Source organism: Oncorhynchus keta, chromosome 10 (assembly GCF_023373465.1).
Source record: "Oncorhynchus keta strain PuntledgeMale-10-30-2019 chromosome 10, Oket_V2, whole genome shotgun sequence".
In the NCBI taxonomy this organism is placed as follows: Eukaryota; Metazoa; Chordata; class Actinopteri; order Salmoniformes; family Salmonidae; genus Oncorhynchus; species Oncorhynchus keta.
Window position 1 is genome coordinate 47,814,727 of NC_068430.1, and position 23,391 is coordinate 47,838,117.

The window sequence follows — 23,391 nt, forward strand, 5'->3', positions numbered from 1 at the left end:
GTTCTCAACTAACATCAAGGCGGTGGCCCGTTCCTGTAGATTCATGCTCTACAACATCCGCAGAGTACGACCCTGCCTCACACAGGAAGCGGCGCAGGTCCTAATCCAGGCACTTGTCATCTCCCGTCTGGATTACTGCAACTCGCTGTTGGCTGGGCTCCCTGCCTCTGCCATTAAACCCCTACAACTCATCCAGAACGCCGCAGCCCGTCTGGTGTTCAACCTTCCCAAGTTCTCCCACGTCACCCCGCTCCTCCGCTCCCTCCACTGGCTTCCAGTTGAAGCTCGCATCCGCTACAAGACCATGGTGCTTGCCTACGGAGCTGTGAGGGGAACGGCACCTCAGTACCTCCAGGCTCTGATCAGGCCCTACACCCAAACAAGGGCACTGCGTTCATCCACCTCTGGCCTGCTCGCCTCCCTACCACTGAGGAAGTACAGTTCCCGCTCAGCCCAGTCAAAACTGTTCGCTGCTCTGGCCCCCCAATGGTGGAACAAACTCCCTCACGACGCCAGGACAGCGGAGTCAATCACCACCTTCCGGAGACACCTGAAACCCCACCTCTTTAAGGAATACCTAGGATAGGATAAGTAATCCTTCTCACCCCCCTTTTAAGATTTAGATGCACTATTGTAAAGTGACTGTTCCACTGGATGTCATAAGGTGAATGCACCAATTTGTAAGTCGCTCTGGATAAGAGCGTCTGCTAAATGACTTAAATGTAAATGTAAATGTAGAACAGGAGAGAGGGGAAAGATATTTGTACTGCACCTTTAAATGTGTTTTCTTGACTGGCTGCGCTCTATATTTAGTCTGTCTGGGCGAGTGAATCTGATTTGATCTTTGAGGACTGTCACCCAGCATCAGAGTGAGGGATAGTAAGAAGGCCAGGCTCATTGCCATTCATCCAGCGTCTCCACTGTTATTTCACTGTTGTTACTCTTTGTTTTCAGAGGACAACATTATACTTTGTTTTTCTGCTTTTTCTTTTGTTGTTACATGTACATTCTACACACATTTTATCCATGGCACATTTTACAATTCATTAATTAATGCATTTGTAATGTTAAAATATGTCATAAGAAACCTTAGGAAACCAAATGTCAATTGTAATGAGTCAGACAATCTATTGATTGATCCAGATGATCCAGTAACCAAAAAGTTGCTGGATCAAATCCCTGAGCTTTACAAGGTAAAAATCTGTTGTTCCTGAACAAGGCAGTTAACCCACTGCCCCCTGCTAGGCCGTCATTGTAAATAAGAATTTAACTTGGTTAAATGTAAAACAATATATATTTATTGGACAAACTTTGTGCCCTGGCTCATACTGTTTAGTCTCTATAACCTACTCACAGTTAACACAAGTAATCACCGCATTCGTCTGCATTTTCCACACTCTACTTTCTGGCAAGTGTTTACAAGTTTTGTTCTGTTTGCGGTGCCTGCACACTTATAACTGCCTCCGCTTCTGCTCTGGCCGCGTATCCTACTGATGCTGCAGCCGTTTATGCCAGCCAGTTCAAAGATGTTGTAGGACACTGCCACTGGCCATCTTCGAGTACTGCCTTGGACCCTGTACTTGCACGTCATTTGGTCCAGCACATCCACGCTCACCTTCAAATGAAATACAAGTTTATTAGTGGTATACTGGAAAACAATACAGTACACCATTTGCTACAATCAAATTCTTACTTGCAAATTCTATAGGCTACACAAAACAGTGCCAGTGTAAATACAAAGAATCAATGTAAACACAGCAAGAACAAAATATATATCTTCATTGCATTGTAGTGGGCAACCGTCTCCTGCTTCTCCTTTTGGCAACCGTTGGGTGCATCGTGCTGATGAGGCAGACGTTCTTTCATTGTTTACCCTAGTAAAATGGTCAGTGTGGCATTCTCACATTTCAGCACCTGTGTGCTGAACAGCTCCATCTGCTCTTTAGCAGAGGGGGGCAGCTCCTGTCTTGCCTTGTTTACTGTGCCCACCGGGCAGTTTTTGTTTGGAGAGCAGTGCTTTGGCGAGGTCAAGTGAGGTGAAGAAGTTGTCCGTAGTGATGTTTCTTCCCTTCCCCAGGTAAGGATCAACCATCTTCAGCACCATCTTTGACCGGGTCTCCGCGTCTCATGCTTTCTCAGGTATGCCGTTCAAAATGTACGTGCTCTTCACATCTGCAGCCAGCCAAAACTTTATACCAAACGTTTCTGGTTTGTTCACCATGTATTGAGTAAAGCGACAGCGTGCTTTTGTGGGGAACAGTTGCTCATCCACAGTGATGTCAGTACCGTGCTTGTAGCAGGTGATGCTGTTCTGAACAAGTTTCACTCACACCTCGGAAACCAGGGCAAATTTGTCTTCTTGGAGACATCTGCTTCGATTTTCTCTCTTGTCAAAATGCAGGAATCTCATGATCTCCCTGAATCGATTCCGGGACATGGTCATTTGAAGAATGCATAGCCATAGTCAGCCGACCAGAAGCTCTCCAATGCCAAACTCTTGTGCACCACAGATATACAAAATCGAAATGACGGCTTTTAGTTCGACAACAGATATGTCCCACGAACTGTCCTCCTGTACTCTGTGTGACTCAGCCACGGTGCAGTCCCTGATGTGGTTCAGCATCCCTGTCAGACCCTGATCTGTTTCACCAGTCTATGTACTTGTCTCCACTCCCCACCAGGTGTCTCTCATCTCCCCTCATTATCCCCTGTGTATTTATACCTGTGTTCTCTGTTTGTCTGTTTCCAGTTAATTTCGTTCGTCAAGCCTACAAGCGTTTTTCTCCTTGCTCCTTCGTTTTGTTTCTTCCTTGCCTACCAGCATTTGTCCCCTTGCTCCTGTCTTGTCTATGGTTCCTGTTTTCTAGTTTTCCCGGTTTTGGCCATTCTGCCTGCCCTGACCCTGAGCCTGCCTGCCATCCTGTACCTTGCCTCACCACAATGGATTATCGACCTCTGCCTGCCCTGCCCTGTCGTTTTGCCTGCCCCCTTTTCTAGGAATAAACTTTTGTTACTTCGACACTGTCTGCATCTGGGTCTTCCCTAAAACGTGATAGTACGAACTGGTCATGACCGACCCAGCAGACTCAGACCAGCTTCCACAATGGAGTTCTGCCAGGGTATGGAGTTCCTCCATAAGACATTGCAGTAACTCCTCGTGTTGTCCAGTGGTGGCTCCCCTCAAGGCTCCCCTTTCGCCGTAAAGCCTTTTTGAAATCTGATACAGCGGCTGGATTAACAAGAAGTTCATCTTTAAACCAATGTATTTTATGAATGTTTATTATGAGTATTTCTGTATTTTCAATTTGGCGCTCTGCAATTTCACTGGATGTTGGCCAGGTGGGACGCTACCTAAAAAGTGGCATTGACTGATCAGATCAAATTATGACATAAAGAGCCGTTGTGTTGAAACGCCTTGCGATGTTTATTAACAGTGAGAATCGCAGAATGGTGAACTTACTAAATGACTGAGAGTTTGACTGTGTGATATTAGATTGCTTCTTGTGTAAATATTTTCTGTCTGGATTTTAATGATTTGTATCATTAAATAAATTCTGCAGAACTCAGAATTAACTGCATTCTGCAATTACAGCCTTCTCAGCTGCTGGGTCAATCCAGCATGAAAGTTAATAAAAACCCAACTGATGGTTAAATGAACCACGTTTGAGTAAACCCAACAAGTTGGATTATTCACACAACCCAACTGGCTGTGTCAAAATAACCCAGCTAGTGTTCTGTCCAATTTTTACCCAGCGCTGGTTTACCAAATAACCCAATTTGAGTTGTTTTTAACCCATAATGTTTTTGAGTGCACTTAGTCTTCTTTCTTCTTTCTTTCTTTCTTAATACCATACTGCATACAGTACTTTGTACTCCTCTGTACTCCTTTATTACCATGCTTCCCCTTTTCCCATTCTTCCTTACTGTAGCATACACAACTTTACCCCTAAAGTGGGGGAGAAAGACACGCAGAGAGCCATACGGCAGGCCTTTGACGTGTGGCAGACGGTGACCCCACTGACTTTCCAGGAGGTGGCCTACTCCGAGATCAAGAACGAGGGGAAGGAGGCCGACATCATGATCTTTTTCGCCTCTGGATTCCATGGTGATAGCTCTCCATTTGACGGAGAGGGGGGGTTCCTGGCCCACGCCTACTTCCCGGGCCCTGGGATCGGTGGGGACACTCACTTTGATTCGGACGAGCCCTGGACACTAGGCAACGCTAATCATGATGGTAAGTAATACTCACTACTTTGGCTTGTTCATGTGTAATGTTGAACCCTTGTATTTGAATGGATTATTAAATGTATAATGGGTTTTACATACTGGTTTATACCACCGTAACTTTTTTTTCAAAGTGCTCCTGATTCTATATACACTGAACAAAAATATAAATGCAACATGTAAAGTGTTGGTCCCGTGTTTCATGAGCTAAAATAAGAGATCCCAGAAAAGCTTCTCTCAAATGTTGTGCATAAATTCATTTACATCCCTGTTAGTAAGCATTTCTCCTTTGCAAGATTATCCATCCACCTTACAGATGTGGTATATGAAGAAGCTGATTAAACAGCATGATGATTACACAGGTGCATCTTGTGCTGGGGGCACTTAAAGTCCACTCTAGAATTTACAGTTTTGTCACACAACACAATGCTGTAGATGTCTCATGTTTTAAGAGAGAGTGCAATTACTACAGGAATGTCCACCAGAGCTGTTGCCAGAGAATTTAATGTCAATTTATCTACCATAAGCTGCCTCCATCATCGTTTTAGAGAACTTGGCAGTATGTGTCCAAAATTTTGACTGGTACATACACACACACACTTGATGCAAAACGGGAAACTGTTGAGCGTGAAAAACAGCGTACATCCAATGGTGGTCACAACAGATACTGACTGGTTTTCTGATCCACCCCCCTACCTTTTTTTTAAGGTAAACCAACAGATGCATATCTGTGTTCCCAGTCATGTGCAATCCATAGATTAGGGTCTAATGTGTTTATTTCAATTGACCGATTTTCACATATGAAGTGGAACTCAGTGAAATTGTTGCATGTTGCGTTTACATTTTTGCTCAGTTGTTGGTTAACAAGTGTTGTCCTACTCAAAAGCTACCAAAGAATAGTGCATACCAGGATGAAGAAATCTCTTTCATTGGCTGATGGTCATTGCTGAATGATTCAGTGATCAATGATCAATAGTTGAATACCAGTGAGCTCTTGATAAGTGTGTGTGTGTGCCATCTGAGTGACATAGCACTGGACAATATGAACAAGTAAGGGGGATACTCCAGGCTCATTATTCAAAATAGCAGTGTCCAAAATGTATCAGTGAAACAATGCTGCAAAAATACATAGGAAGTACAAATTGACCCCCAATGATTGAATGAACAAGTAGGCCTACATAAAATATTAAGGCATGGGAATGGAAGGATGACACCCACCAAGACATAACATTAAGAGCAAAACCAGACACAGCATAGGTCCCTAAGGAATTCCACCAACAGACAGAATCCAGTGCATGAAGCTGAAAATGAAAGGACATAAAGCAACTCTTGGTAGCCCAATGCACGTTTGCTTGAAAAAGCTGTATTTTATTCTTAAAACCCAATGCATCCTTTATTTCAAACAAATGTCCGTTGTGCAACCAATAGAAAACCCCAAACACATTTAGTCTAATTCACGTGGTAAAACGTTTGCAGCATGGTTTCACTGATTCAGAGGGGTTGGGTTAAATGCGGAAGACACATTTCAGTTGAAGGCATTCAGTTGTACAACTGACAAGGCATCCCCCTTTCCTTTCCCTTTCCCTTCATTGATACATTTACCACTATTATTTTGAATAATGGTCCAATGCAATGTTTTTTCTCTCCAGGTAATGACCTTTTCTTGGTGGCGGTACATGAGCTTGGGCACGCTTTGGGACTGGAGCATTCGAATGACCCCAGTGCCATAATGGCTCCCTTCTACCAATACATGGAGACACACAACTTCAAACTGCCCCTCGATGACCTCCAGGGTATCCAGAAAATATACGGTACTTTGTCACTTGTGTATTTTTTACACTACTTAGCCAAGCTAAGCTAAACCGAGCTGTACTGAGCTGGCCTGGTTACTCATCCACCATAGTCACTGGAACATTGTTGAAAAGATCAATGTTATCCAGGCCCATAGCCGCAGGAAGTCGGGGTGCTGAGGGTGCTGCAGCACCCCCTGAAAAATATTAACAGAAAAAATATATACAGTACAGTTGAAGTCGAAAGTTTACATACACCTTAGCCAAATAACTTTTAAATTAGTTTAAATGTTTCACAATTCCTGACATTTAATCAGAGTAAAAATTCCCTGTCTTAGGTCAGTCAGAATCACCACTTTATTTTAAGAATGTGAAATGTCAAAATAATAGGAGAGAGAATTATTTATTTCAGCTTTTATTTCTTTCATCACATTCCCAGTGGGTCAGAAGTTTACATACACTCAATTAGTATTTGGTAGCATTGCCTTTAAATTGTTTAACTTGGGTCAAACGTGTCGGGTAGCCTTCTACAAGCTTCCCACAATCAGGTGAATTTTGGCCCATTACTCCTGATAGAGCTGGTGAAACGGAGTCAAGTTTGTAAGGCCTCCTTGCTCGCACATGCATTTTCAGTTCTGCCCACAAATTTTCTATGGGACTGAGGTCAGGGCTTTTTCATGGCTTTGTTGTCCTTAAGCCATTTTGCCACAACTTTGGAAGTATGCTTGGGGTCATTGTCCATTTGGAAGACCCAAGCTTCCCACAATCAGGTGAATTTTGGCCCATTACTCCTGATAGAGCTGGTGAAACGGAGTCAGGTTTGTAGGCCTCCTTGCTCACACATGCATTTTCAGTTCTGCCCACAAATGTTCTATTTTTTTTTATTTGTATTTTTATTTCACCTTTATTTAACCAGGTAGGCTAGTTGAGAACAAGTTCTCATTTGCAACTGCGACCTGGCCAAGATAAAGCATAGCAGTGTGAACAGACAACACAGAGTTACACATGGAGTAAACAATTAACAAGTCAATAACACAGTAGAAAAAAAGGGGAGTCTATATACATGAGTAGGTAGGCGAATAATTACAATATTGCAGATTAACACTGGAGTGATAAATGATCAGATGATCATGTACAGGTAGAGATATTGGTGTGCAAAAGAGCAGAAAAGTAAATAAATAAAAACTGTGGGGATGAGGTAGGTGAAAATGGGTGGGCTATTTACCAATAGATTATGTACAGCTGCAGCGATCGGTTAGCTGCTCAGATAGCTGATGTTTGAAGTTGGTGAGGGAGATAAAAGTCTCCAACTTCAGCGATTATTGCCATTCGTTCCAGTCACAGGCAGCAGAGTACTGGAACGAAAGGCGGCCGAATGAGGTGTTTGCTTTAGGGATGATCAGTGAGATACACCTGCTGGAGCACGTGCTACGGATGGGTGTTGCCATCGTGACCAGTGAACTGAGATAAGGCGGAGCTTTACCTAGCACGGCCTTGTAGATGACCTGGAGCCAGTGGGTCTGGTGACGAATATGTAGCCGACTAGAGCATACAAGTCGCAGTGGTGGGTAGTATAAGGTGCTTTAGTGACAAAACGGATGGCACTGTGATAAACTGCATCCAGTTTGCTGAGTAGAGTGTTGGAAACGATTTTGTGGATGACATCGCCGAAGTCGAGGATCGGTAGGATAGTCAGTTTTACTAGGGTAAGCTTGGCAGCGTGAGTGAAGGAGGCTTTGTTGCGGAATAGAAAGCCAACTCTTGATTTGATTTTCGATTGGAGATGTTTGATATGGGTCTGGAAGGAGAGTTTGCAGTCTAGCCAGACACCTAGGTACTTATAGGTGTCCACATATTCAAGGTCGGAACCATCCAGTGTGGTGATGCTAGTCGGGCATGGGGGTGCAGGCAGCGATCGGTTGAAAAGCATGCATTTGGTTTTACTAGCGTTTAAGAGCAGTTGGAGGCCACGGAAGGAGTGTTGTATGGCATTGAAGCTCGTTTGGAGGTTAGATAGCACAGTGTCCAATGACGGGCCGAAAGTATATAGAATGGTGTCGTCTGCGTAGAGGTGGATCAGGGAATCGCCCGCAGCAAGACCAACATCATTGATATATACAGAGAAAAGAGTCGGCCCGAGAATTGAACCCTGTGGCACCCCCATAGAGACTGCCAGAGGACCGGACAGCCTGCCCTCCGATTTGACACACTGAACTCTGTCTGCAAAGTAATTGGTGAACCAGGCAAGGCAGTCATCCGAAAATCCGAGGCTACTGAGTCTGCCGATAAGAATCTGGTGATTGACAGAGTCGAAAGCCTTGGCAAGGTCGATGAAGACGGCTGCACAGTACTGTCTTTTATCGATGGCGGTTATGATGTCGTTTAGTACCTTGAGTGTGGCTGAGGTGCATCCGTGACCGGCTCGGAAACCAGATTGCATAGCGGAGAAGGTATGGTGGGATTCGAGATGGTTTGTTGACTTGGCTTTCGAAGACCTTAGATAGGCAGGGCAGAATGGATATAGGTCTGTAACAGTTTGGGTCCAGGGTGTCTCCCCCTTTGAAGAGGGGGATGACTGCAGCAGCTTTCCAATCCTTGGGGATCTCAGACGATATGAAAGAGAGGTTGAACAGGCTGGTAATAGGGGTTGCGACAATGGCGGCGGATAGTTTCAGAAATAGAGGGTCCAGATTGTCAAGCCCAGCTGATTTATTCGGGTCCGGGTTTTGCAGCTCTTTCTGAACATCTGTTATCTGGATTTGGGTAAAGGAGAACCTGGAGAGGCTTGGGCGAGGAGCTGCGGGGGGGCCGGAGCTGTTGGCCGAGGTTGGAGTAGCCATGCGGAAGGCATGGCCAGCCGTTGAGAAATGCTTGTTGAAGTTTTCGATAATCATGGATTTGTCGGTGGTGACCGTGTTCCCTAGCCTCAGTGCAGTGGGCAGCTGGGAGGAGGTGCTCTTGTTCTCCATGGACTTCACAGTGTCCCAGAACTTTTTGGAGTTGGAGCTACAGGATGCAAACTTCTGCCTGAAGAAGCTGGCCTTAGCTTTCCTGACTGACTGCGTGTATTGGTTCCTGACTTCCCTGAACAGTTGCATATCGCGGGGACTGTTCGATGCTATTGCAGTCCGCCACAGGATGTTTTTGTGCTGGTCGAGGGCAGTCAGGTCTGGAGTGAACCAAGGGCTGTATCTATTCTTAGTTCTGCATTTTTTGAACGGAGCATGCTTATCTAAAATGGTGAGGAAGTTACTCTTAAAGAATGACCAGGCATCCTCAACTGACGGGATGAGGTCAATGTCCTTCCAGAATACCCGGGCCAGGTCGATTAGAAAGGCCTCCTCACAAAAGTGTTTTAGGGAGCGTTTGACAGTGATGAGGGGTGGTCGTTTGACTGCGGCACCGTAGCGGATACAGGCAATGAGGCAGTGGTCGCTGAGATCCTGGTTGAAGACAGCGGAGGTGTATTTGGAGGGCCAGTTGGTCAGGATGACGTCTATGAGGGTGCCCTTGCTTACAGAGTTAGGGATGTTCCTGGTGGGTTCCTTGATGATTTGTGTGAGATTGAGGGCATCTAGCTTAGATTGTAGGACTGCCGGGGTGTTAAGCATATCCCAGTTTAGGTCACCTAACAGAACAAACTCTGAAGCTAGATGGGGGGCAATCAATTCAACTCATCCAGAACGCCGCAGCCCGTCTGGTGTTCAACCTTCCCAAGTTCTCTCACGTCACCCCGCTCCTCCGCTCTCTCCACTGGCTTCCAGTTGAAGCTCGCATCCGCTACAAGACCATGGTGCTTGCCTACGGAGCTGTGAGGGGAACGGCACCTCAGTACCTCCAGGCTCTGATCAGGCCCTACACCCAAACAAGGGCACTGCGTTCATCCACCTCTGGCCTTTTCGCCTCCCTACCACTGAGGAAGTACAGTTCCCGCTCAGCCCAGTCAAAACTGTTCGCTGCTCTGGCCCCCCAATGGTGGAACAAACTCCCCCACGACGCCAGGACAGCGGAGTCAATCACCACCTTCCGGAGACACCTGAAACCCCACCTCTTTAAGGAATACCTAGGATAGGATAAAGTAATCCTTCTCACCCCCCATTAAAAGATTTAGATGCACTATTGTAAAGTGGCTGTTCCACTGGATGTCATAAGGTGAATGCACCAATTTGTAAGTCGCTCTGGATAAGAGCGTATGCTAAATGACTTAAATGTAAATGTAAATGTAATTCACAAATGGTGTCCAGGGCACAGCTGGGAGCTGAGGGGGGTCGGTAGCAGGCGGCAACAGTGAGAGACTTATTTCTGGAGACAGTAATTTTCAGAATTAGTAGTTCGAACTGTTTGGGTATGGACCTGGAAAGTATGACATTACTTTGCAGGCTATCTCTGCAGTAGACTGCAACTCCTCCCCCTTTGGCAGTTCTATCTTGACGGAAGATGTTATAGTTGGGTATGGAAATCTCTGAATTTTTGGTGGCCTTCCTGAGCCAGGATTCAGACACGGCAAGGACATCAGGGTTAGCAGAGTGTGCTAAAGCAGTGAGTAAAACAAACTTAGGGAGGAGGCTTCTGATGTTGACATGCATGAAACCAAGGCTTTTTCGATCACAGAAGTCAACAAATGAGGGTGCCTGGGGACATGCAGGGCCTGGGTTTACCTCCACATCACCCGCGGAACAGAGAAGGAGTAGTATGAGGGTGCGGCTAAAGGCTATCAAAACTGGTCGCCTAGAGCATTGGGGACAGAGAATAAGAGGAGCAGGTTTCTGGGCATGGTCGAATATATTCAGGGCATAATGCGCAGACAGGGGTATGGTGGGGTGCGGGTACGGCGGAGGTAAGCCCAGGCACTGGGTGATGATGAGAGAGGTTTTATCTCTGGACATGCTGGTTGTAATGGGTGAAGTCACCGCATATGTGGGAGGTGGGACAAAGGAGGTATCAGGGGTATGAGGAGTGGGACTAGGGGCTCCAGTGTGAACTAAATCAATGATAACTAACCTGAGCAACAGTATACAAGGCATATTGACATTTGAGAGAGACATACAGCGAGGCATACAGTAATCACAGGTGTTGAATTGGGAAAGCTAGCTAAAACAGTGGGTGAGACAACAGCTAATCAGCTAGCATAACAACAGCAGGTAAAATGGCATTGACTAGGCAACGGGGCCGACAGATAAAACAAACAAGCAGAATGGAGTACCGTGATTAATGGACAGTCCAGCGTGCATCAGCTATGTAGCCAAGTGATCAGAGTCCAGGGGCAGCGGTGGATGGGGCAGGGGGGCTGGACTGGCGAGTGTTATCCAGGTTTTAAAAAACTAACAATGACTAAATAGCTTGTAGCTAGTTAGCTGGTTAGCTTTTGGAGGTTCTTGAGTGTGTTCTAAAAATTTAAAATAATAGCGATTCCGTATCACATTGGGTGAGGCAGGTTTCCGGAAGGTATAAACAATTTTTAAAAATCGGGAAGAGATAGAAAGTACATATGGGCCACTGCGATGCAGACGGTTAGCAGGCCTGTGCTAACAAGCTAACAGATTAGCAGGCCGGGGTAAACATGGTAGTAGTTAGCGGACCTGGGCTAAACAAGCTAGCAGTTAGCATGTTAGCATGCCAAATTAGCAAGCAAGGAGATTCCCCAAAATGCATGTCTTGTTTTTGTCTTCAAAGACAATAACAATTGAAGGTTATAACAGTGCAGTGACAGAATGATAATTGAGATAATGCAAATAATTCATGATTACCTAGTTGGGCTAACTTTTTAAACTTTTTGCTCTAGGCCTACATCATCATCCTCTGCCTTCATCCCTACCTGTAGTATAATGTATTTCCACCTCTCACTCTATCAGTCTTGCTTGGCCATCTTCCTGAATTAAAATGAGATATTATAACAGATCAATCTAGCTGGCAAAACATCATTAAATATGACTAACTTGGCCTCAGAGTGGCACAGCATCGCAGTGCTAGAGACGTCACTACAGTCCCGGGTTCGATCCAGGGCTGTATCACAACCGGCCGTGATCGGGAGTCCCGCCCGGCCGGGCGGCGCACAGTTGGCCCAGCTTCGTCCAGGTTAGGGGGGTGTTTGGCCAGGGAGGCTTTACTTGACTCATTGCGCTCAAGCGACTCCTTGTGGTGGGCCAGGTGCTTGCAGGCTGACTGCGGTCGTCAGTTGAATGATGTTTCCTCCAACGCATTGGTGCGGCTGGCTTCCGGGTTATGAGGGTGGGTGTTAAGAAGCGCGGTTTGGCGGGTCATGTTTTGGAGGACGCATGACTCAACCTTCAACCTCCTGAGCCTGTTTGGGAGTTCCAGAGATGAGACAAGTTCGAAATTGGGGGTAAAATAATAAAAAATATATATATTGCTATTTAATTATTTATTTAGTTATTTAACTATAGGGTAGATGTAGGGCTGTTTTTTTATATAATGAGCACCCAGATGCTGCGTAGGAAACAGAATTATATCAGACAGAGACAAGCTGGCCCGGTGAAAATTTGCCAGCGTTGGCTACTCGATTGTAATATTAATATGTGACCGACCGGCTCAATACGATCTTATGTAGCAAAATTTGAAATTGTGTGTTTTACATGGGAAAATAGTAGCAACTCAGAGCTAGAAAATGGTATATCATACAATACAGTTGAGGAACAATGGGAAAGTAATTATGCTTTGAAAGTGAAACTTTATGGTAGAAAGTTAAACTTGTAACCCCACTTTTTAGAAAATGGTTTGGCACAACTACTGGAGAGCTCTTCTTCGTCCACACCCTCTTAAGCCTTAGGCCCACCCATCTCTTTAAGGATTCACATGTGAGGCCATGTGCTATACAGAGTGAATACGGTAGTTTAGTAAAAACAACCAAAGATTTTTTAAGGCTGGTTTATACTACGTCTATCGTCATGTCTGTAGACAATTGTCTCAGTGACATCATGAACATACTATTGTTGTCCCACATCAAACTTGTCGTTGCCGTTATGAAAAAACATAAACACAAAAACGACAGGATGCATGACATCAGCAGCCTGGAGTTCAAAATAGCATACCTGGTGTGTTTTAACACCAATAAATCCATTCGTTTAAACATTTATTTAGTAGATGTCAATCTAACAAACCAAGAAACTAAAACAATGTTTTGGTTAGTTTCTAGCTTGTTAGCTGGCTCGCCAGTTCGAATAAAGACCATATCATATAGCATACAAAGTCTTAACTTTAGCTAATTTGTAGTCGCTATTACAGGAAAATAAACTCACAACAAGATGATTATTTACAAGTTAATGGCAAGCTAATTACAGAAAATAGCTTATCGTTGTGATTGTGACAAAATAAAAGCAGGGCATTCTACTGGAGAATTTTAGAACTAGAATTCTACTGGAGAATTTTAGAACTTGGACACTATCTCGGTGGCCTAACATTATATCATAATCTGACTTTGTTATTCACATGTTGTTCTTCACGTTACCATCTCTGGTAAACAAACACTATTGCAAATAAAATCAACGCTTATTTGTTACATGCACATGATACAGAAGGTGTAAACTGCACAGTGAAATGGTTACTTGCACAGTGGAGTCTTTGTTTAGACATGTAGCTAGCTAGCTAAACAATTAACCATAATCCCAACTCATAATGTTACTACCCTGCATGAATCTGTTGGTAGCTATAACTAACCAACTAGCTAGGTTCAATGTTAGCTTGCTAGATAACTTTTGGCTATAACTAGCAATGCAAATGGATCTGAGATATGAATAATATTACTACACAGATCATACACGTAATGTTAGCTAGTGAGCCAGCCATCTAACATTAGCTACAGTGCCTTGCGAAATTATTCGGCCCCCTTGAACTTTGCGACCTTTTGCCACATTTCAGGCTTCAAACATAAAGATATAAAACTGTATATTTTTGTGAAGAATCAACAACAAGTGGGACACAATCATGAAGTGGAACGACATTTATTGGATATTTCAAACTTTTTTAACAAAGACGTGATTTATACAACAGCCTTCTTCTGTGTGTTCTCTTTTGACTACCTCCGCATTGTTTGCAATCAAACACCAGAATTTCCAAAGAACACATTTTGATAAAAAATAAATGTTTAAGTTAAAATGCCACTCCTGTGAAGTAGTGACACGCGACATACGCCTAGTTCTCTGAAACTCGTTACATATTCTCAAAGCAGTCTCGTTGATACAAAATGATTCAATATTCTTTGAGCCAACTCGTTCGTGGATACAATGTTTCAATATACTCAGAAACCTTGTTGATGCAATTCTTCAACATACATAGAATGTTTCCCTTCCCTGGCGAATAATGCAAATACAGAAATGAGCTGGGCTCACACATTATAAGGAACATCTCTGAATGCAGAACAAATATTTTGGTGCGAAGTGCACGAGACAATGACACTGTCATAGTACACTGTATGTGCCGTTCCACAAGGGTGACTTCATATAGCCTATAGCAGGGTGTCTGCAACCTTTTTCATAGGAGTGACAATTTACAATTGATCCTACAATTTCTAAAGATCTGCGTGTCAGTTATGAATTTCATATAGGCATTGTAGACTACTCAACTGTGCCCAGAAAATGTCTAACTTCCCACAAACTGAATAGCCTAATTCTAGCTGGCATTCAGTCCATTCAGTCACACCCCACAGAGCTCCACTATGCCTACCTGTACTGAGGCACCTTTGTGTGTGGATTTTTCTTAATTCCTTGGTCGAATTTGTTTGTTTTTCTGTTTGTCCTTGTCGATTATAGGCTATTTGGGGCTATTGTCTCCTAAACCATGTCTATTTACTAGAAGCACGTGAACAACATGGACACAGAAAAAATATGAATACAAATTTAGGCATAAATTACACCAACTTAAACATAAAACGTAAACATAAAACATCGCAACATTAAAAACTTCCCCCACGAATGATGCAGCGCCCTCCCCCCTTGGGCCAATTATTGACAAAAATTCAAGCTCAAACGGGACAGGAGATATGCTTTTTCAAAGTCTGCATTTTCAGTTGATTACTATAGTGCCCCCCTTCGGCCAATCAATGTAATCTATGGCAAGAGAGCTGGCATGAAATATCGTGTGTGACTAACGTACGTACAAACAGACTGAGACAGATCCATAGTGGCAGGAGGGTAGCCTAGTGGTTAGAGATTTGGACTAGTAACGGTTGCAAGGTTGCAAGTTCAAGTCCCCGAGCTGACAAGGTACAAATCTGCCGTTCTGCCCCTGAACAGGCAGTTAACCCACTGTTCCTAGGCCGTCATTGAAAATAAGAATTTGTTCTTAACTGACTGGCCTAGTTAAATAAAGGTTAAAAAAAATAGTCCCCCCTGATTTCATTGTGGACAAATTGGTGTTAATATACTGTTATTACAGCAGGACCTAGACTAAATTACAGGATAGAGAGATCTAGGAATGACGAGAGCTTTTTGAAAGCCTGTTCTTATGAGTGTGCCTCTGTGTGCAGGTGTCCCTACAGCCATGCTGGAGCCTACACGACCACTGCCCACCTTGCCCGCTCGCCGAACCCACCCCACCTCAGAGAGGAAACATGACCGTCAGTCCCGCCCGCCACGTCTGCCCTCCGGTGACAGACCCTATTTCCCCAATGGCAAACCCAACATCTGTGATGGCAACTTCAACACCGTGGCCTTCTTCAGACGCGAGATGTTTGTCTTCAAGGTGAGACCAACGATGTATATAAACCCTGGATTGCTGATGCCATGTATTAGCCATATTGGCACTCCTCATAAAAGCAGTCATCCATAGAAATTAATGGAATTCCACAGTATTTCATTTAAATGTTTCAAGGACAAAAATGTGTATATTTTTTCATTTTGATGTTTAGCTCACATAATATCATTTAAAAGTATGCATTAAGGTATCTGTAATAAAATAAATGTGGCAAAAACAAATCATTTTTAACTGCATTTCTATAGCTTTATAAATATGTTTTACACTGCTGGGGGAGTGCTAAGATGGAGGCACGGTGACTTCAAAACAGCGCCCCCTGCCATGTAGTGTATATATAAATCATTGGGTGAGACTTCCATTACAAAGCGAACACTGCAAAGTGTAACATTAAGTCTGTGTAGTGTAGGACAATCCTTTTATAATTTGGGGCAGTTTTAGCCTAGCAGTTAGAGTGTTGGGATAGTAAGCAAAGGTTGATTGTTTGATCCGGCAAAGTAGCAATATCTGCCGTTCTTCCCTTGAGCAAGGCAGTTAACCCCAACAACAACTGCTCCCTGGGCGCCGATGATGTCGATTAAGACATCTCTGCTTCAGAGGGGTTGGGTTAAATACAGAAGACACATTTCGTTTTAATGCATTCAGTTGTGAAACTGACTACGTTTTCCCTTTCCCAAAATTAACACTTTTTGAGTATTGAATTTAACACAATAGAAGTTGCTTTAATTTTGCCTTGTTCCCAACTCAAAAAATGTGTCCGCACCATTTTCCTCCAAGAGTGGATAAATATCTCCTGCACATTCAATTTGTTCTTCAGTTCACATGCCTTGGTTGGTAGTGGTAGTGTAGTGTTTTATTTTACCGGACTCACATAAAATGACAACACCAAATTGAACCTTTTTTTTTTTTTTACTTAAGGGTTTCAGCAATGCTGAAGAGATTCTCACACTGTAGGGAGCTCTTAGATTTTGCAAGGGTACCAACAACGTTCCAAACTATTGGTTCTCTGGTTATTACATACACAGTAGTATGAGTTTGTATTCTAGTATTTCTCTCATGATCGGGTGTAGAACCTCCCTCTTCAGATCACTTTTTACAGTAATACGCTTATCTGTAGCTGGTGTCACACTCAATGGGCCTTTTCCCCATCACCAAGTTAGTCACCAGATAATGTGCTTTAATGAAGGTAAACTTGCATTGTTACTTGTCTTTTTTTTCTCATACTGAGCAGTGCGTAGAGTAGACAAACCCTGTTTGATGCATTTGATCTTTGCCTAAATGTCCTAAAAGGTCACTCCTCCACTATCTGATGAATGTTAACACACATCAATAAAACCTGGCCTTTATTGATACAAACTGTATATTCCTGTTTAGGAGCTTTTTTTGGAGGCATGTTTAAGGCGTATGAATGGACACACAGTAAGTTTACTTACTACAGCATAGTTACATGTTCAGTGTTCATAAACAAATCAATAGGAAATGTACCCATGTACATAAATTGAATACTTGGTAATAACCCCTGCCACTTGCAATTTGTTCATAATGGAATATTTAGTCACATTTTGATGATAGTTGACTTATATCAGAGTAACCATAATGGTAAAATCCCTTAGTAAGTACAGTACTATGTAGTAATGACATTACTAGGTGACCCCCGCGATGCTGGCCTTCTTTGTAGAGTTAATCTGTCCAGTGTCTTGTTCTTTTGCCCATCTTAATTTTTTATTTTCTTTGGCCAGTCTGAGATATGGCTTTTTCTTTCCAACTCTGCCTAGAAGGCCAGCCTCCCGGAGTCACCTCTTCACTGTTGACATTGAGACTGGTGTTTTGCGGGTACAATTTAATGAAGCTGCTAGTTGAGGACTTGAGTCATCTGTTTCTCAAACTAGACACTTATGTACTTGTCCTCTTGGTCAGTTGTGCGCCGGGGCCTCCCACTCCTCTTTCTATTCTGGATAGAGCCAGTTTGCGCTGTTCTGTGAAGGGAGTAGTACACAGCGTTGTACGAGATCTTCCGTTTCTTGGCAATTTCTCACATGGAATAGCCATAATTTATCAGAACAAGAATAGACTAGCGAGTTTCAGAAGAAAGGTCTTTGTTTCTGGACATTTTGAGCCTGTAATCGAACCCACAAATGCTGATGCTCCAAATACTCAACTAGTCTAAAGAAGGCCAGTTTTATTGCTTCTTTAAATCAGAACAACAGTTTTCAGCTGTGCTAACATAATTGCAAAAGGGTTTTCTAATGATCAATTAGCCTTTTAAATGATAAACTTGGATTAGCTAACACAACGTACCATTGCAACACAGGAGTGATGGTTGCTGATAATGGGCCTCTATACGCCTATGTAGATATTAGATATTTTTTTAATCAGCTGTTTCCAGCTACAATAGTCATTTACAACAATAACAATGTCTACACTGTATTTCAGATCAATTTGATGTTATTTTAATGGGGAAAAAAAGAGCTTTTCGTTCAAAAACAAGGACATTTCTACATGAACCCAAACATTTGAATGGTAGTGTACTATATATATAAATACGATATATATATATATACATTTATATATATATATATTTAAACTGGGCTATGTACAGGTGTAGTAATATATATATATATTTTGGGGGGATATATATATATATATATACAGTGCCTTGCGAAAGTATTCGGCCCCCTTGAACTTTGCGAACTTTTGCCACATTTCAGGCTTCAAACATAAAGATATAAAACTGCATTTTTTTGTGAAGAATCAACAACAAGTGGGACACAATCATGAAGTGGAACGACATTTATTGGATATTTCAAACTTTTTTAACAAATCAAAAACTGAAAAATTGGCCGTGCAAAATTATTCAGCCCCCTTAAGTTAATACTTTGTAGCGCCACCTTTTGCTGCGATTACAGCTGTAAGTCGCTTGGGGTATGTCTCTATCAGTTTTGCACATCAAGAGACTGACATTTTTTCCCATTCCTCCTTGCAAAACAGCTCGAGCTCAGTGAGGTTGGATGGAGAGCATTTGTGAACAGCAGTTTTCAGTTCTTTCCACAGATTCTCGATTGGATTCAGGTCTGGACTTTGACTTGGCCATTCTAACACCTGGATTTGTTTATTTTTTAACCATTCCATTGTAGATTTTGCTTTATGTTTTGGATCATTGTCTTGTTGGAAGACAAATCTCCGTCCCAGTCTCAGGTCTTTTGCAGACTCCATCATGGTCCTGTATTTGGCTCCATCAATCTTCCCATCAATTTTAACCATCTTCCCTGTCCCTGCTGATGAAAATCAGGCCCAAACCATGATGCTGCCACCACCATGTTTGACAGTGGGGATGGTGTGTTCAGGGATGAGCTGTGTTGCTTTTACGCCAAACATAACGTTTTGCATTGTTGCCAAAAAGTTCAATTTTGGTTTCATCTGACCAGAACACCTTCTTCCACATGTTTGGTGTGTCTCCCAGGTGGCTTGTGGCAAACTTTAAACGACACTTTTTATGGATATCTTTAAGAAATGGCTTTCTTCTTGCCACTCTTCCATAAAGGCCAGATTTGTGCAATATACGACTGATTGTTGTCCTATGGACAGAGTCTCCCACCTCAGCTGTAGATCTCTGCAGTTCATCCAGAGTGATCATGGGCCTCTTGGCTGCATCTCTGATAAGTCTTCTCCTTGTATGAGCTGAAAGTTTAGAGGGACGGCCAGGTCTTGGTAGATTTGCAGTGGTCTGATACTCCTTCCATTTCAATATTATCGCTTGCACAGTGCTCCTTGGGATGTTTAAAGCTTGGGAAATCTTTTTGTATCCAAATCCGGCTTTAAACTTCTTCACAACAGTATCTCGGACCTGCCTGGTGTGTTCCTTGTTCTTCATGATGCTCTCTGCGCTTTTAACGGATCTCTGAGACTATCACAGTGCAGGTGCATTTATACGGAGACTTGATTACACACAGGTGGATTGTATTTATCATCATTAGTCATTTAGGTCAACATTGGATCATTCAGAGATCCTCACTGAACTTCTGGAGAGAGTTTGCTGCACTGAAAGTAAAGGGGCTGAATAATTTTGCACGCCCAATTTTTCAGTTTTTGATTTGTTAAAAAAGTTTGAAATATCCAATAAATGTCGTTCCACTTCATGATTGTGTCCCACTTGCAGTTGATTCTTCACAAAATAATACAGTTTTATATCTTTATGTTTGAAGCCTGAAATGTGGCAAAAGGTTGCAAAGTTCAAGGGGGCCAAATACTTTCGCAAGGCACTGTATATATATATTCCAAAATCTTGTGTATCTTAAATTTCCATCATTAATAATAATGTTGACAGTTCATGCAAAGGATTGTGACCTATAACCAGGATTGCCATTGCATTACATTTTTGTCAAGCAATTATTATTTTTTACAAACAATTGTGATTCATCCTATATTGTCCCTAAGATCCTTACCCCCTAGCAACAGATGTGGGACACACACACACACACACACTAAACAGTTGTTACATCCCAGAGCCAACTCAAGAAAGGACTTGATTTACGAATGCATATAAAGTTACAGCCTTTTGAGAAAGCATGCAAAATGTCTTTATTTCACCTTTATTTAACTAGGCAAGTCAGTTAAGGACCAATTCTTATTTGCAATGACGGCCAACCCTGGACGATGCTGGGCCAATTGTGCGCCACCCTATGGGACTCACAATCACGGTCAGATGTGATGCAGCCTGGATTCGATGTGTGTGTTTCAGGGGAAGGAGGCGTATCTGATCTCCATCACCTATGACTTGACATTGGTTAATCAAATTAGACTTAGAATATGACTTAGAATGACTTAGAATATGTGGACAACTACAAATAACTAGGTGTCTGGTTCGACTGTAAACTCTCCATCCAGACTCACATCAAACATCTCCAATCCAAAGTTTAATCTAGGATTGGCTTCCTATTTCGCAACAAAGCATCCTTCACTCATGCTGCCAAACATACCCTTGTAAAACTGACCATCCTACCAATCCTCTACTTCGGCAATGTCATTTACAAAATAGCCTCCAATACCCTACTCAATAAATTGGATGCAGTCTATCACAGTGCTATCCTTTTTGTATATACGATCCACCACTGCGACCTGTATGCTCTCGTGGGATCGCTTCATACTTGTCGCCAAACCCACTGGCTCCAGGTCATCTACAAGAACCTGCTAGGTAAAGTCCCCCCTTATCTCAGCTCGCTGTTCAACATAGCAGCACCCACCTGTAGCACGCGCTCCAGCAGGTATATCTCTCTGGTCACCCCCAAAACCAATTATTCCTTTGGCCGCCTCCCCTTCCCGTTCTCTGCTGCCAATGACTGGAGCGAACTACAACAATCTCTGAAACTGGAAACAGTTATCTCCCTCACTAGCTTTAAGCACCAGCTGGTCAGAGCAGCTCACAGATTACTGCACCTGTACATAGCCCATCTATAAATTAGCGCAAACAACTACCTCTTTCCCTACTGTATTTATTTATTTATTTTGCTCCTTTGCACCCCATTATTTCTATCTCTACTTTGCATATTCTTCCACTGCAAATCAACCATTCCAGTGTTTTACTTGCTTTATTCTATTTACTTTGACACCATGGCCTTTTTTTTGCCTTTACCTCCCTTATCTCACCCCATTTGCTCACAATGTATATAGACTTATTCATCTACTGTATGTTTGTTTTACTCCATGTTTAACTCTTTCTTGTTGTATGTGTCGAACCGCTTTGCTTTATCTTGGCCAGTTTACATATGTAAATGAGAACTTGTTCTCAACTTGCCTACCTGGTTAAATAAAGGTTAAATTAATTGAAAAAACACTGGTCCCCTGTTGTGACCATTACCCAAGCATCTCTGTGCAGTCAGATCTTAGATTATTTTGTGCCACCAGGGTCACAATAATATGTCCCCTCTGGTTGGCCGAGTGTGATCCCCTCCCTTTGGGTTACTGCAGCCAGTGTTGCCAGCACTGCCACTACCTGGTTGGGGGTACCCCACCGGAATCCCCACCGGCTAGGTACGAGGTCATCAAGGTTCTCATTAGCAGCTTTGAGAATGTCCCTTTTGTGGGGGCTCTGGCTTTGTAGTACCAACCCTGCCAGGCAGGCTCAGAATCTTGAGGGGGCTGTGCTGTCCACATTACAGTAAGCCCATAAAACAGATATGGACCCTAGTGTATTGGTCGCTCAGGTGGGTGTCTAGGGTTTAAGGTTGGGGACCGTTCCATCATGATAGGACAATAAGTATGAGGATGTATAATTTATTTAAAAATGTATATCCCTCATCTGCACAAAATTGAAAGTTCTCTCTCGCTACCCCTGCTCACAGATACACATTGGTTCTGGGATATGCAACAGTTTCCTTTCTCACTCACTTAAACGCCATACAAAACACACACCACACCTTCCATGACAATACATCCACACATCCACATACTGTGCTTTCTATGTCTTCTGTTTGCTATATTTTTATCTCCACCATGTTGATTGAGTACTTTTGTGTTCCAATTCGTTATATTTGAAGACGTATTATTTTGCTAGTTGTCCTTTTTTTCGAATGCCGTCTTATCCATTCATAAAATACGATAAATGGAAAAGTAAAGAATTATTTTACAACAGTCTCTATCTTGAATGGTATAGTGTAGTTGTATTTTATTTAACAATTGTTTAATTTTATTGCTTTATCTATTTTTTTAAATTATTATTCAAATCCCTAACATGGCTAGTATTGGTTGTTCTATTATTCAACCCCTCTGTGAGAACTTTGTAATTTTTAGAATACCCATGGAGTAGTCTTCAGGGCACACACTTAATATGTTGTGAAATCTGATATGAATGTATTGTAATGCTTTAAAATGTATAACTGCCTTAATTTTCCTGGACCCCAGGAAGACTAGCTGCTACCTTGGCAGCAGGCCCTTGAATACCAGGCCATTAGGACCTGATGGAGGGACAATAGAGCCCTGAGTACCAAACCATTAGGACCTGATGGAGGGACAATACAGCCCTGAGTACCAAACCATTAGGACAGGATGGAGGGACAATAGATCCCTGAGTACCAGGCCATTAGGACCTGATGGTTGTTAGCAAGTTGGGTACTACCAACAGCACAAGTCCAGAGTGCATAAAAGGAGATTACCGTGACTCAACGGTCACGCAGAATTTTACTGCGGTCATGATTTATGACTGCCAGGGTGGCAGTAATACGGTCACCGCAGTAGCCCTACGTCTAGCACCTACTACCATACCCCGTTCAAAGGCACTTCTATCTTTTGTCTTGCCCACTCACCCTCTGAATGGCACACATAAGCAATCCATGTCTCAATTGTCTCAAGACTTAAAAATCCTTCTTTAACCTGTTTCCTCCCCAAAAAGGGAGCATAGCTTTCACCCAGATTCACCTGGTCAGTCTATGTCATGGAAAGAGCAGGTGTCCTTAATGTGTATATTGACAGAGTATATTGACAAAATAAAACATGTACAAATATAAAGGATTATATTCTATGCTGAAACACGTTAAATAGCAACTATATTCACTATATTGACACAGTGCCTTCAGGAAGTAGTTCACAGCTCTTGATTTTGTTGTGTTACAAAGTGGGATTAAACATTTCTAAATATATATATACATATGAAAAGTAAAACACTCATATATCTTGATGA

The 23,391-nt window shown here is 42.8% G+C and overlaps 1 protein-coding gene across 2 annotated transcripts in view; it reads left to right on the top strand.

Moving 5' to 3' along the window:
* The window catches only part of mmp24 (matrix metallopeptidase 24), a 69,594-nt gene that overhangs the window by 26,493 nt on the left and 19,710 nt on the right, over positions 1-23,391 (top strand). Inside the window, exons 4-6 of one of the 2 annotated variants that reach the window (XM_035778441.2) lie at positions 3,930-4,234; positions 5,874-6,035; positions 15,496-15,710. In XM_035778441.2, the coding sequence (XP_035634334.1) occupies positions 3,930-4,234; positions 5,874-6,035; positions 15,496-15,710 (682 nt within the window). The remainder of the gene's footprint in view (positions 1-3,929; positions 4,235-5,873; positions 6,036-15,495; positions 15,711-23,391) is intronic. The other variant, XM_035778442.2, reaches the window with a different exon arrangement.